Source organism: Pteropus medius, unplaced genomic scaffold (genome assembly GCF_902729225.1).
Source record: "Pteropus medius unplaced genomic scaffold, Ma_sr-lr_union100, whole genome shotgun sequence".
Taxonomy (NCBI): Eukaryota; Metazoa; Chordata; class Mammalia; order Chiroptera; family Pteropodidae; genus Pteropus; species Pteropus medius.
The window spans coordinates 12,814,977-12,830,812 of NW_024349519.1; the positions used below are offsets into that span (position 1 = coordinate 12,814,977).

Genomic DNA, 15,836 nt, shown 5'->3' on the forward strand with positions numbered 1-15,836 from the left:
TATACATTGCAGTTGTCCATTTCCAATCACAAAATCAGCTCTACTACTACAATCTAATAATTCAGCAGTTTATTGACATGCCTTGGCATCCAACAAAAGGTTGTCTGGTTTAATGTCCCGATGGATAAAACCCAACTGGTGGATCGCATCTATTGCCAGAACAGTCTCTGAAATGTAGAACTGTGTTTCCTCTTCTGTCAAGGTATCCTTCTTCATTAGCAACGTCATCATGTCACCTATAAAGGAAAAATAAAGGAAAGTTAAGTATGTATTGGAAATGCCTCAAAAGGGAATATCCTGTAAAAGCTTTCTTTGTATCTATACAATATATGCCTGATTTTTGCAGTTCATGACTTACTCAGTATATATCCAACCATATCTGGGGCCAAATGAAAAAAATGTCATTGCATAAGCAAAAGTTTCACGACATTTAATGGGTTAAGGTTAAAAGTATGTGAAATCAAATCAGAGATGATAAAGAAGTAATATCTCAACATCCAGAATAAGTTGCTAAGGAAAACATGTCAAACTGGAAAAATTAATCAGTAAGCATACCTGAGAATAAGATATTCTTTCAAATTCAAGTTTCAAAAACACTCAGAGTTCTTTGGGCCAGCAAAAATAGGACATCATCCCACTAAAAGACTCACCTCTAGATTTTTTTTTTATTGTCAAGGAACTTTTTTCTTTAAAAGGTGGCAAAGAACAAACACTGGTGAACTTACAACTCAGAATTAACAACTGTTAAAATTTTTTCATGATGTTTCAAATCTTTTTTTAAAAAATTACATGTAGAAGTATTCTTTGTTCTCCATTCCCATTCTATTCCCCTTTCCCTTTTTGCTAAGTAACCATTATCATGGATTTGGTTTGGTGTGTATCCTTTTCCAGCTTATTTTAAAAATGTTCTCATATAAATTAATCTATGAATTTAGTCTTTTGTGGGTTTTTTAAAAATTCATAAATGGTTTCACTTACACACTATCCCAAAGCTTGCTTTATTACTCTACTCTGTTCCTGAGATCTTACTGTCGAAATGGATACAGCTCTTGACTTTTAAATACTGTAAGATATTTCATCCTATAATTATGCCACATTTTATTTATCCATTTTTCTACGGGTGTACATTTACCTTGCATCCAGTTTTTCTCTATTGGGACAATGCTGCAATGAGCATCCTTTTACAGTTCTCTTATGCCCATTTGGGGGTTGAATCTCTAGGGAATACAACTGGTTGTAGAATTGCCAGATTGTAGGATACATGCATTTTCCACTTTACTAATAATCTGTATTGTTCTCCATAAGAGTTAGAGATTAATTTATATATCTGAGAAGCCACATAGCCTCATTGGACTTTTAATGTGTTTACTAATCAGATGAATATGAAATAGTATCTCATTCTTGTTTTAATTTGCATTTCCCTGAACATGGGTGAGACTGAACATTTTCCTACATATTTATAGACTAGCCAGAGTTTCTCTTCAGTACATTGTCTATCATTTCCCATTGGGCTGTCTTTTTCTTAAGTGACTTATTGTTTTTAACTCTAGATTTATATACAGTAAACCCAGAATGGTAGTATTTAAAATGTGCAAACTTTATCATTCCATCAAAATAATCTGATTCGTGGTTAAAATTAACATTATTATGGGAGGAACTACTGGAAAAGCATGACTAACAATGTAAAATCTCAGGGCTAGAGATATAAAATAAATGTAAACTTAATAAAATTATAATTACATATAATGATTTGCTTGTGTCAGTCTGTCATTGCTGTTATGTTTGTTTTTACCTCCAGGGAGAAATTCCATGATTAGATAAAGATTCCTCTTATCTTGGAAACTGTAAAACATCTTCACCACCCAGGCACCATCTGCTTCTACCAAAATATCTCTTTCTGCTCGGATATGAGCCACCTAGATGTATTTTGAAAAAAATAATTGTAACACATTACACATTTTTCGAGCTTATCTCCTAACAATTATCTATCCAGTTCCTTAAAAGTCACAAAGGAAAACTGGTTTTAGAAAAGATTTGAAACATAGATGCATGTTTGTATTCTCATTAAATATAAAGGACTTCTGATTTGATTTGAAATGGTGGGATCCACAGGTATAATGGGGGAAAAGTTGAAGCCTTTGAGGCAGGAAAATGACTAGTGTAAAAACTTTCTTTTTTTTTCTTTTTGTAAAAACTTTCTAACTAGATTCTCCACCTAGCCAGGGATCCTGGTTTTATATAAATTTAGGGCCCTAGTCTGACTTTTAGAAGTTAAAAGTAGTAAGTAATGCTCTAGATTGGTATGACAAAGTCAGGGTCCTTAGCAAACTATTTTTAACTGTTACTAGTCAAACACGGGCCTGACTTGGTCTTTAACCATTTGGCTAAAGTAGAAACGTTTGTAATAACTTTATATTATTTTGTTATAACATAAAACCTCTATAATATCTATAAATATGATCTACAGCACATTAGTGTAGCATTTTGCTGACTTGTCAGACACACAATTACTAGGGATATGATTATGTGAACATTTTATAGGTTGAAAAATTTTATAAACTGAGTAATTTGTGGGGTTGGTATAATCAATTTTCAGATGCTTTTGCATTAACATATTTATACATTCTTTCTTCAAAGATTAACAATAAGATTTCATTTTATGCTGTTACTATCTCATTGTGCACCATTATGACGTCTGATCCAAAATACACAAGAACCCGATTTTATAAACCTTTTCATGATAACAAAATATGATCTGCTTAAAATATCACTATTTGAGATTACCGTTTTATTATCTGGTATGGTAAATGCTCTGAAATCAAAAAGTAAGAATAAAAGTTGAAAACTAAAAACTTGTTTTCTGGCATTAAAAAACTTTATCTCTTTGACTGTTTCATAAAGTAAAAACTGGTATCAAAATTCTTACCTATTGCCTTTTACAAAGCATTTTAAGATGGTAAAGGAAAAATCTTAAAATTTTGGTGTTGACTATTTTTAAATATCTTAAAGCCAGATTACGGGATATGTTTTCAAAATGGAACTATGTTGCCAAAGGTTAGGAAGTATCACGCATAGTAACCTGGGGAGTTAATCGCAATAGTGGGGTGAGAAGGTGCTACTTAATTTTGTGGGGTGGTCAGCATTAAAGTAAATGTGATAAAAACTTAAAATAATGTCATATTAGAATTAAATGGGAAGAGGTTTTCTAAAATTAAATTCGATGATGACAAACGCAGATTAATTTATGTAGAGGGGAAAAAAACCTCAAAATGCGAAACAGACTCGATGTTTGGCTCCAATGAGATGACCCTTGCATAGGAACAAAGAGTGGTCAGAAGCTCTTCAACCTCTGGCAAAACATTCTAGACCAGGGCAGTCCAAAAGAAACATAATGCAAACCACATATGTAATTTTAAATTTTCTGATAGCCACATAAAAAGTAAAAAAAAAGGTGAAATTATTAATTTTTTCCAATAGGTGAAATTATTTTTAATGATATAGTTTATGTAGCCTCATATAGCTAAAATGTTATCATTTCAGTACATAACCAATATAAAAATTATTGTGCTATTTTACACTCTTTTATTGGGGCAGGGTACTAAGTCTTCAAAAATTAGTGTGTATTTTCCTTTTATAGCATATCTCAACTCAGACTAGCTACATTTAAGTGTCCAGTAGCCACATGTGGCTACTAAATAAAGTAGCTAGTAAATAAAGACTATACCTGGAAATAACTGCTGCCTTTTGTCCTTCCTCTAAAAGCCTATCCAGGACTAATTCTATTATGGCATACTTCTGTTTATACCTCCTTGTCTCTAAAGCTCTACATCTTGACTCAGACCCTTATCCCATCATTACCTATAATTCTCTAGAACAACTCAATATGTCAACCTTCCTAGCCTCCCAAACCTGTCCTGCAATCAGTCTGTCTTCAACAAAGTCCCCTATCACCTGATCTCTGGATGGTTCCTATCACCTTCTCAGCCTAGCTGAAACCAGGCTGTCCACTGAGAGTTCTGTCTTCCTGCAGAATGAGTTCTCAGGAGTGGCCCATTTTTCTCTCACATGTTACTTGGTGAGGAGGTAGGTTTTCTGCTCATTCTCATTGGTGCCGCTTGTGACACTCTCCTTCCCTCCAGCTCCTCTGAAGCACATGCTGAGACTACTTCAGCCGTCATCCTTCCTCATTGCTATTATTTACAGAACTCCTGGTCAATCTCCCTCATTCATTCATGCCTTCACTTCAGCTCACAGCTCACTGATTTCCTTTACATCCTTCCCACTCATGGGTGGATTTCAATATCCATAAGAATGAACCATCAAATAGCCTATCTATGCAGTTCCTTGACTTCTTCTCACCTCCAATGACCTTTTCCTCCACTACAACTCATCACCTTCTTGTCTTCCTCATCGTCATTATACCCCCTCTAAAAATCTCAATTTTAAGGAACTCTGTTTCTGATCTCCACCTTTAACTTTTCAGGCCTCTTATTTTTATACTTCAATCTGCATCCCATGGACTCTACCACTTTTTTCTTCTCTCTTACTCTCCTCATAACCTCATTTATTTCTCTACCCAGCCTAGATTCCATCATTATGATCACTCAAAATTTTGCAAACACCTTGAACTTCTGTGTCCTTCTCTCCCTCCATTGTATTTGGCTGGCAAAACACCAACCTGAGTTAACTCCCAATTTGTCTATTATGTCTATTGTGCCCCAGAGCAACGAAGTACTACTAGAGAAAAATCACCTAATTATACCCACTGGTTTCACTTTACATTCATGACTGCAAATCTCAGTGGGCATTCAACTGTATTTCCCTAGCAAGTCTGCTTCCCGACACTTCAAGTTATAACTATTTCACAACTCTCTCCTTATGCCTCCAATAAGCTATCTTTCCCTCTTTCACCCCACGCTGATGCGCTCAGGCAGGAACTTAGTACTTTATATCATCAGATCAATCACCCAGTGTTTGTTCCAATTTTCTCTGCTTTTCCTTCCTGTTTCAATGAACAGGTGTCTACTCCTATCAGAGATCAACTCCTCTGTCTTCCAGTGCACTATACTGCTCTAATTATTTGCCCTCTTTCTCCTGCATTGTCAATTTTTCTCTTCCTAATGGATTATTCCAATCATCATTGAAACATTTCCTACCAAGGGGAAAAAAAAACCCAAAACCTCCTTTTGACCTTAAATCTCACTTTACCAATCTACTTTAAATACTATTGATATTTTGGTTCTGCTTCATGTGAAAGATTTACCTATACTCACTATCCCTACTTCTCCAATCCCATTTTCTTTTCCATCAGTTCAGTTAGGCTTCTGCCCTCCAGTACATTGGAACTATCTTTGCCAAAGTATTCAAAATCTCCACATTGTGACATCTAGTGGCCTCTGTTTCTCTCGCTCTCTTAGTAACATTCAACATAGTCGCCACTAACCTCCTCCTTCAAACACTTTCTTCTTTTGGCTTCCAAAACGTTCTCCTAGGACCCCCTACCCCATCTGATTAGATGTTCTCTCTGGGTCTTCTCTGACTAGCGTTCCCTAGGGCTTGGATCCAGGCTCCCTTTTCTTCTCTATATTTGTTCCCTAGCAATTTTATCTTGTTCTATTACTTTAAATACTACTGATATTTTGGTGGCTTCCAAATTACATTTCCAGTCAATCTTTTCCCCATATTCTAGCCAACTGTCAACTTAATAGGTCTACTTGGATATCTAAGAGGAAGCTCAAATTTAATATGCCACAAAGAGAACTTTTGATTCCCATTGTATCCAAACCTATTCCTCCCTCAGTCTTTTCTAAATCAGAAAATGTTACCATCATACACTCCACTTCTATGTAAAACTGTAGGTATTACCCTCAGTTCTTCCCTTTTCCTCACTACCCTTGCCCCTCCTCTCACCCCAGAACATAGAGTATATCACAAAAAATCTTGCTGGCTCTTCCATTAAACATACACTTAATCTATCTAACTTTTCTTCAGCTTTACTCTTGTAACCCCAGTATAAGCCACGATTACAAACTAGCTGGAACTGCTACACAGTCTCTCAACTGATCTCCCTACTTCAACTCTTGTTTCTCCTGTAAGCAAGCAAAGGAACTGACTCATCTATGTAGAACATCAATCAGACATGCCACTCCTCTATTTAAACAAAAGTGTCTTCCAATTTTGTTTAGCATAAAACCCAAACTGTGCATGTTGGCCTTCAAAGCCCTACAAGATCTAGTCCCTGCCTACCTCTCCCACTTCATCTCTAACCACTCTTCCCCTCACTTAATTCCAGCCATAATGGCTTCTTCCCCTTCTTTGAGCAGGCCTCTGCATTTATTACCTGGATATTCGTTCTGCCAGATCTTTATATGTCATTTTCATTATTCTCTCAGCAAATACTCCCTCCTCAGAGAAATCTTTCCTGATCAAATTCTTCCTTCTAAACCCCGAGCATCTGCATCATTTTATCCTTTTGTAAAAACTTTCTTCATAGGACTAATCAATCATGACTATTTGAAATAGCTGTCTGCCCATTTTCCCCACTACAATAAAAGAACAAGGATCGGGTTTGTCCTGTTAACCATTATATTCCAGAACCTAGCATATACATGCTTGTTGAATGAACGAAATAGAAATAAAGTAAAAGAATGAAATAAAAATTCAAGTGGGCCACATTTAAATAAATTTCTATTACATTGTTGTAATAACAAAATAAGTTTCAGGTGGGGACTAAAAGACTTGAAGTAAAGCATTTGGTTCAGAAAGGTCCATCTTCCTCTGTACCCCCACTGTTGAGTCCTTCACTAGCACTGAATTTAGATTTCTATAGTGTATATGTTCAGACTGGAACCACAGGTGGATGATTTCAGATTTGTGGCCACTCTGTAAACTAAAGTCACAAGAAACAGAGATAGAGCCCAGATTATGAAATTGGAGTGGTTACAGATTTAGGAAATAAGTAAAATCAGCAAATTCTCCTGAGAATTTGCTTTTTTGATATGTGATAGGGACTGAGGGTAGTGAGAACTGTCCTTTATTTTCACTGAAGAAGGTATTTTGTTACAGAATGAATGTTTGTGTTTTCTCCAAATTCAGATGCTGATGCCCTAACCCCCAGCATAACTAGATTTAGAGATGGGGCCTCTAAGGAGGTAATTAAGGTTAAGTGAGGTTGGGGTGTGGGGTGGTGTTCCTGTCCTTATAAAGAGACACCAGTGACCTCACACTCTCTCTCTGTGTGCACAAACCCAGGAAAGGCAATGTGGTGATTTAATGATACAGCAACTACCTGCAAACCAAGAAAAAAGCCCTCACCAAAAAACGAACTCAGAATCTCGATGTTAGATTTCCACTCTCCGTAACTGTGAGAAAATAAATTTCTGTTGTTTTATGCACCCTATCTGTGGTATTTTGTCATGGCAGCCTGAACAGACTAATACATATTTACATTATAAATTTAGAAGAAATTTTAGCTATATCAAGACATAATGAAACAGGCTATCAAAAGATTAATAGATTATATAGTAAGATGCCTGGATTTTTTTCAAAAAATTTCAATATCAACCCTTACTCTAATACCTAGTCAGTGGATGTTCCTTTGGTTACATGTGTTAAAGAACATACCTGCTCTTTTTCAAGCATATCAGCTTTTCTCAATATCTTCATTGCATAGATATGGCCTGTGTCTTTCTTCTGGACCAGCCTCACCTAAAATGTAAAAATTGATCATATTATAAATGTTAGTCACTACTATTAATTTAGGAGCAAAAGGTAAGTTCCTTTAAAGAAAGCAATGTTGCAATTTGCCATTGACAACAATTTAGGAATCCTATTAAACTATTTTAATACATTAAACCATCTCTTAATACATATTAAACATTTTAATACATATTTTAAACTATCTTTAGATATATATTTTCAATAGCAATGACTTCTTTTAAAAAGAATCACACCTCTCCAAATGCTCCTCTTCCTATAACTTTCAGAGACTCGAAGTCATCCAAGCCAAGTCTGGTCCTCTTGAGTCGTAAAAACTCTGTTTCCTTGCGAGCATGTTGTGATCGGCGTAACTTTTTCTATTAAAAAAAATAAAAAGACAGTTTAAAATAATTACTTTAAAATCAGATTATTTCAAAGAAAACCTACAATATTAAATAAAGATGACACACAGAAAAATGGGGGTGAAGTATCTTAAATGTTATATACTAGTGATAACTTATTTATCAAAGTCAGGTATTTATTAAGCATGGAAAGAATTAAAAATCTAAAGAGAACTTTACAAAACTTTTAAGGACTGATAAATCTTTATTCTTGAGGTATACTCCATTAAATATTTCGTCTTAACTAGTTTATCATATTCTTTCATCTATATGCTCATTTAATTCAAATATAAAAACTAAACTTTAAGAAATGCTAACAGTAGTCTGATACTGATTTTTATTATCAAGAAATCTAGTTTGCTTCAATTCTCTAAATTCCAAGGTTGTTCTGTCACAATTACTGAGACTTATGATACCAAAATAACACAACAGCAATATTTCCATAGAAATTTACTTATGGTAGAATTTATTCTTGGATGAATTTTAATAAACTGCTTGAGACTTGGCATACAACTTCCTGAAAATATGAAATTGCAACAAAAAATAACTATACAAAGAATTTATTAAAATATTCATGTCAGGAATTTCATAATTCATTCTTCAAAAATCAGCAAAAGATCACTAGCATTAATAAGAAACAATATGAATTACATGAAAGTTACATTTAGAAAGGGCATTTATTTCATTGTCCTATATTTTATTTTTCCCCTCACCAAACAAAATCCAGTCTTTTGACATAGCTCCTAGTAGAAGTAACAGAATGGGAAATAAACAAAATCAGTGAAGAAATTAAACCCCTGTTCATCTTCACCTGAACCCTATCAAGCTTTCACTTGTTTAGTTCTAAGGAGGGCACAAGTCAAAATAACCATAACAGCTCAGAAACATTACTCCTAAATGCAGCTCAGGTATAACCCACTAAACAGTCCCTTCTTGCCCTGTGTCTGTTTTTAAAAGGGTTAAGTGAACTATTAATCAGAAATATGTAATTATGTATCATTAGTGCAATGGAATTCTGATACTTCTAACAAAGTTAATCTAAGAGGATAACTTTTTAAAATTATGTCTTCAATTTAAACATGATTAAACAGCTAAAGGAAGTTACACATTCAGGCACATCAATGATGGGGGACAGCAAGGACTATTTTTTTAATTCAAAAATGCCTTTTGACTAACAGTTTAAAAAATTAATTACTGAATTACTAGTAAAACAAAAAGATGTTTTTCAAAGTAGTTTGTTTTAAATTTAAGACTATAATAAAAAAAAGGCCACATGGTGGCACTATAATACTGTTTTTCAAAGCAGTAAAGACAAAATTACATAAATATAAAAATTTTGAGACATTCTGAATTTCTGACTTTATGAATTATGAAACAGTACAGATGGATGTAGTTTCAGAAATTTGTCTAATCTAAATGGAAAATATAACATTATGACAATTTCATAAATTATGTTCAAAATTGACAGAGAGCTAAAGAAAATAATGTTCACTAATATCTGATAGGTTGTGTAATGCGGTAAGTAAACAATGTTTACATAGCTGGAGACAGCTATTTAATGACAAAAAGGGAGAATCACAAGTGTGTGGAATACAGGATCCTACAAAAGTAGGATATCACCTATAGCACTGTTATATTACTTTCAAAAAGTCTACTCCATGATGTTAATCTTAAAGTCCATGTTGAAGTGCAGAGGTAGCTGAAGCAAGTTCCCATTAAAAAAAAAATCGATGAAAAAAAGCAAGTTGACATATCTGCTTACGACTTGTACAGATTAAGTTGCCTTGAAAAACAAGTAACATTTTTGTGGTCATCACATTCTTTCCCCTCCAAAAAGGACAACAAAATCTGTGGACAGGCTTAATATTTCATGGCTCTCTTCTGCAGTTTAAATTTGCCTATTTTGATCACTTCTCTGCCTTTGGCTAAGATCAAGTGTAAACTTGCCTATTTTGGTTTTCCATTAGAGTTAATAATATTCCACGTTTGATGGGATTTTCTTAAGTGACATGAAACAAAATACATCGCTTTCTTCCTTTCTCCATTCCTTTTTAAATGGGTGTTCCTCAAACTCTCAATTTGTAGGTGCTTAAATTTGTGGGTGCTTAGTTTTGTATAAGATATAATATATACAGAAGTTTTGAGATTTCAAAGGGTTCAGCTAGCAACTTCAGTTCAGTATATATACTTTTCATGGCTATATTATATGGTTCAGTTTTTACAATTAGCTTTCACAAATGATTTCACAAATAATTTTCTATTACAGAATGAGTTTAAGGATAAATACTAGCTTTCATTCAAAAACTAGATTTTTATAAAACAATTTTATTTTGAAAAGATACATCTCACATAAAGATAATTCCAACATATTTTATATTAGGTTGAGAGTGTGTGTCTATTCTGTAGAATCTGACATAATCTAGGACCTAGCCTGGGGCCTAATAATAAGCATTTATAGAATTAAAACATCTTTACTGAAAAATCTTGGTTTTATAAATGGTTATTATGGGCCACTGACTATTTTTAGGGGAAAAATCATCTCACATTTTCTACAAGTCATTTAGAAGAATAAGGAAAATCATCCTCATGCACTTTGTACGTCCTGGTGCAGACCAAAGATTGCGAACTGGAAGCTACAAACTATAGTCAACTTACAGATATACTTGACTTGGCCTGCAAGTTTTTTAAAACATTTGAATACTTCCCAATATTTTAAAAAGTGGGTGATTTCACATAAAAGTCCAGATTTCAAATTTCTCTTGAAAAACATTAGGCCAACAGTGACAGTCTCCATTTGATGGGTATCAGTTCTCTAATTCATCAGTCTCTATCGCTGATGCCAGTCACCAGGTGATGTGTATAACTGGGCTGGTGCTCTGGTTTTCTTTTAGTAAAGTAGAAAGTGATGTAACTTTATCAAAAGATAAACTGTGAGTATCAAATATTTTAGAAAAAGGAAAAAAATCTATTTATTTTAGAAGTAAAAAAATATTCCTATGAATGAATATACAAAGTATGTGAGATCAAAAGAAAGTAACCTAAGATGACATTATAAAACCAACCTGATAGACTTCTCCCACTTATGTTCCTTCCTTGGGACCTTGTGCATCTGCTTTTTGTAATCTCCAGATTTCAAATTAAGACCTTATGCATAAGATTTCTATATCAATATAATGATGTAAAATGTATATTAATATAACTACAAGGTTATTAATAAGAAAGTCATTAATACTAATGAATAAAAATGAGAAAAGATGTGCTGCTTTCTTCTCTACAAAATGATACAGATCTAAATCATTACCTTTCTCACTTAAAATTTAAAGAATATGAATATTTTTAAAATAGTAATATTTGAGTTTTCTAGATTGAGTCGACTGATTTAACAAAGTAACCACCTTCGGTACAAGATCATAAAATATTTTGTCATTTAATACTGCAAATATTAAACAAAAACAGGTACAGTCCTAGGAAAAGTGCATGGCAGATTAGATAACAGTCTGATTTCGAATCATCATTTGGAAGACTACTCTTCAAATACTATATAAATTGTTCCCTGATCATTAAAAACTATTTAGCTAATTCATCTAGGTTATATCTCCTTATTGCCTTAGTAAACTATTCCAAGCCTAGCTTTCCATTATGTGCTGTCAATGTACTGTGTTAATTCCTTGACTGTACCCTTTATTATTCATAATCCTGCATATATATTCATCATTTTGTATATACCTCTTAACTCTAATGTATATTCTACTTACTTTTTAAAGGTTCAAATCAATTGTTACCTCTTCCATGTAACCTTTTCTGATCCCCTGAATTAGGGGGGAAAAAATCTCTGTATTTTTAAAGTTTGTCACATTTCATCATGTATACATACTTTTACACACCCTCATATGTAATCTCTCCTTCTAATCTGTAAACTCCTTGAGGGAAAGAGCCATTGTTCATGTATTCTCCAAATATTTATTCTAGTCCTCTGCCAGCTTTGGAGATGTAATGCTAACAGAAACAGTGTTATGGCAGAATGTAGAAGGAGCACCTCAAGAGATTAGGAAAAATTTTCTAGCAGAAGTGATGCCTAAAGTGAAAACTAAAGCTTCCTGAAGAATAATGGGAGTCAGGCAGGAGTAAGGAAGTTCCAAGTGGCAGAAATAGCATGTGAAAAAGGCCAAAGGCAAGAGCACAGAAATTAAAGTAATACAATACTGCTGGTTAGGATGGGAGTGGAGTGACAGACGGGAGGTGAGGCTAGAGAGAGATAAGCGAAGGCCAAATTGTAAGGGGTCTTAAACACCAATGTTAAAGAATTTGCCCTTATCCTGAGAGTACTCAGGGGCCAACGAAGGGTATTAACAAGAGGGACATGATTCAATTTGTCTTTGGCCAGACAGCTCTAGTTGCAGAGTGCAGGAAAACCGTAGGTGGGAGTGGGGCCAAGATTAGTGGGAAAAAACCAGTTGGGGGCAGTTTCTCTTCAGATGAAATATGTGTTAGTTTAAAACTAAGGTAGTGGCATTAGACTACAGAACTGGATAGTTTTAAGAAATATATTTTCAAAAACTGTGAGAAGATTTGACAACTGATTGATTCTTCTTGGAGCCCTCTTCTTGTTCCACAAAACTAGAATACTGTAGATGCTGTTCATGAAATCTACGCAGGTTCTTGGAATTTGAAAAAAGAAGCTGCCTCCTTTTCAAGATATCCATCCTAGCAACAAAGTAAGAAGCCCGGGTTCAAATGATGAAATCCACATTATCTAAGTTATAAAATCATCTGATATCAATAAATGCAAAAATCACTTGGGGTATTTTTGTATAGTAATTACTGTTTCCCCCCACCTTTATTCAGATATAATGGACATATAACAAACATTGTGGTAAACAACGTGATGATTTGATACACGTATATATTGTGAAATGATTACCACGATAAGGTTAGTTAATATATTTATCACCTCATATAACATTCTTTTTGTAGTAAGAACATTTAAGGTCCACTCTCAGCAATTTTCAAGTACATAATACAGTACTGTTAACTATAGTCACAGTAATTACAGCTAACTTTACCTCTTCATCTGCCAATCCTTCTTCTTCCATGGCCACTTCTAGTTTCTTCTGCCTTAACACAAAAAATTATAATAATTTAAATTTTAAATATATTACTAACTATTCCCATTTAATATACATTTATTTATTCAAGTTTACCACTTCAATTTGCTATGCTTAAAAAAAAAAACTTTCGACTTGAACCAAAATAATCACTAAGAATAGTTTTCTTTCTCAAAATATAAATCCAATTCAGATTTAGCTTTCACATACTGGCCAAATAAATATTTTACTTCTAAAGCCACCTAAATGAATTGAGAGTAAAGGTGACTAATATTTAATAATGTTATAATAATGTTATCTAATATTCAAATGACATAACTAAAATCATTAACATTTATCAATATTTATGTTAGAAGTATATAAAGGTAACTATAATGATTAAAGTATAACATTTAAGGTGGCTATCCCTGTTTGAATCCTGATTTTAACACTTAGCTTAATGAACTTGTTTAAATCATTCACTTAGTCAAACCTTGATTTCCTAATCAATCAAGGAAAAATTTTCAATGCAATTGAGTGTATTTTATTCTAATTCTTTGTAAACTGGAAAGTCATATATGAATATAAAAAGTAACTCATTAACTTTTCTTTTCTAGGTATAGCCAAGTTCAGTTATTCATTATTTTAAATTGCACCCTTGGAGTTAGAAAAGCTAAGCATTGTGGGGGTGGGGAGGATGGTAAAGAGACAGGATGCGTGAAGTAACTAGAGAAATGGTTGTGGTACAAATTTTGCAGCATGTGAATGTAAAGTATTTTATTTCTATCATATTGGTTTTTCCTAAAGATAAACCTGAGAGAGGTCTTCCCAATTAGTTTTGGAGTATGTTAGAATAAGATTAACTTTCCAGGATTTATCCACAAGAGAATAGGGTCGAGGACTGAAACCATAATACACACTGTCTGGTATTTATTTATGACAATATGTCCAAAGGTAAGCTCTTCACTAAACCATTACCAAGACTACTTCTTCTTCCTTAAGGAAAATTACCAACAAAGGAGAAGATGAGATCTAATAACATATTCTTCACCCACTTTCTCAGCATTTGTAATAGGAACCTTGGTGTTATTACACTGATTTTTATCCTTTGCTTACATATTATTCTCCTAAGCCCAACCTTAGAATGGAATAAGCTCCTAACATCAGATTCTGTGCCTGCCATCATGTACCTTATGGGCACTGCAGAGCTGCTTGCTGAATGATTTTGGGTTTTCTCCTCTGCAGAAAGAATCCAAAGGGTAAGAGAACCATTAATCTAGGAGGGATATCAACATACAAGCAACTTTATTCTTCTGTCAAATCTATACTGCTCCCGCTTTTGAATCCTCACCAAGACTAACACTTCATAAATGCATCCCTCATTCTGGGAAGAGAGGCAGTTAACTTTTCATCCGTTTCCACCACAACCTAATGGGAACAACTGTGACTTTCTCTTGTATCTTTTTAAAAAACTTTTCCTCCCAAAATGCTCTTACGTTTTGTTGATTGGCACTTTATTTGGCTTGTGTATTTATCCAATTACTTAAGCCTTAAAAATTCATCATGTTTTCTTAAAGTATAAACTTTTGGAAATAGGAGCTCACTGTTTAATATGACTTCCATAGCACCACCAAGTTGAGACTGCTTTTTTTTTTTTTTTAATAACAGCCAATTCTTTTATTCTTACTTTCTTTTGTTTGGAAAGAGAGGGGAAAACCGAATTACTTTAAGGTTTCAGCAATAAAAGACAATGAACCTTTAAAATTCTGATGAATAACTTAAGTGCCTGCCTCCTGAAAAAGTACAGGTCTGTTTTTCCTTGGTTCTCTTCTACTCTGTTCACTATCCCTTGATGATTTATTTGATCATGAGACTTCCATGACCTTTACAATTAATGTTAACTACTTATATATTCCGATTTATTTCTAACTTATTCTGCAGAAGTTACAAACTTTAATTTTATTCATTTAGTAGCTACCTTAGAAATTATAACGTGCATTTTGTCAAAGTCTGAAATTAATCAATCTTGACCCACTCTCTCGATTTTATCTCTATCCTTAGAGATACAAAGATATCTAAGAACACTTTAATTCTATTTACTTCCCTCCTGATAGTCTACTATTAGAAAAGATTTTAATTCTATTTTTTAAATGCTTAAGTCATTATTATTGTTGTTGACGTTGTTTTTAAGTCAATTTTTGTTGGGATTTATCCACATATTAGCATTTAGATCTTCTGTTTGTGATCAATTTCCCCCTGCCTGAATCGAATCTTTTGGAATTTTTGCTGATGATGGACACTTAGGTTAACTTTACTCTGCGCCATTCTCTTTCCTTTCTTCCTTTAGGAACTTTGGATAAAAATAATAACACTAGCTTTTCTCACTATTCTGTTTCTTAACTCTCATATTTTCTTTTAATCTGTCTGTCTCTATAGATGGACTTCTGAATAACTGTTTTATTTTCTAGTTCTAATTCTCTCCTCAGCTATGTCTAATCTGAAGTTAGACTTGTCCAAAATTAAGTTCAAAACATGAGTCTTCTTGAATCCTATTTCACTAAAGTTGCATCACTCTCTGTTTGCCCAGACATGACATATCTAAGCCAGTATTGACTTGTTTCTCTCACATTTTGCATTTGGCTAGTTTCCATGT

The 15,836-nt window shown here is 33.7% G+C and overlaps 1 protein-coding gene across 1 annotated transcript in view; it reads right to left on the reverse strand.

The window, feature by feature from the left end:
- STK38L (serine/threonine kinase 38 like) overlaps positions 1 to 15,836 on the reverse strand; it is a 72,756-nt gene that overhangs the window by 10,348 nt on the left and 46,572 nt on the right. Inside the window, exons 3-7 of the mRNA XM_039882444.1 lie at positions 13,163 to 13,214; positions 7,953 to 8,075; positions 7,624 to 7,707; positions 1,793 to 1,916; positions 82 to 236 (exon numbers count right to left, since the gene is read on the reverse strand). Of these exons, the coding sequence (XP_039738378.1) occupies positions 82 to 236; positions 1,793 to 1,916; positions 7,624 to 7,707; positions 7,953 to 8,075; positions 13,163 to 13,214 (538 nt within the window). The remainder of the gene's footprint in view (positions 1 to 81; positions 237 to 1,792; positions 1,917 to 7,623; positions 7,708 to 7,952; positions 8,076 to 13,162; positions 13,215 to 15,836) is intronic.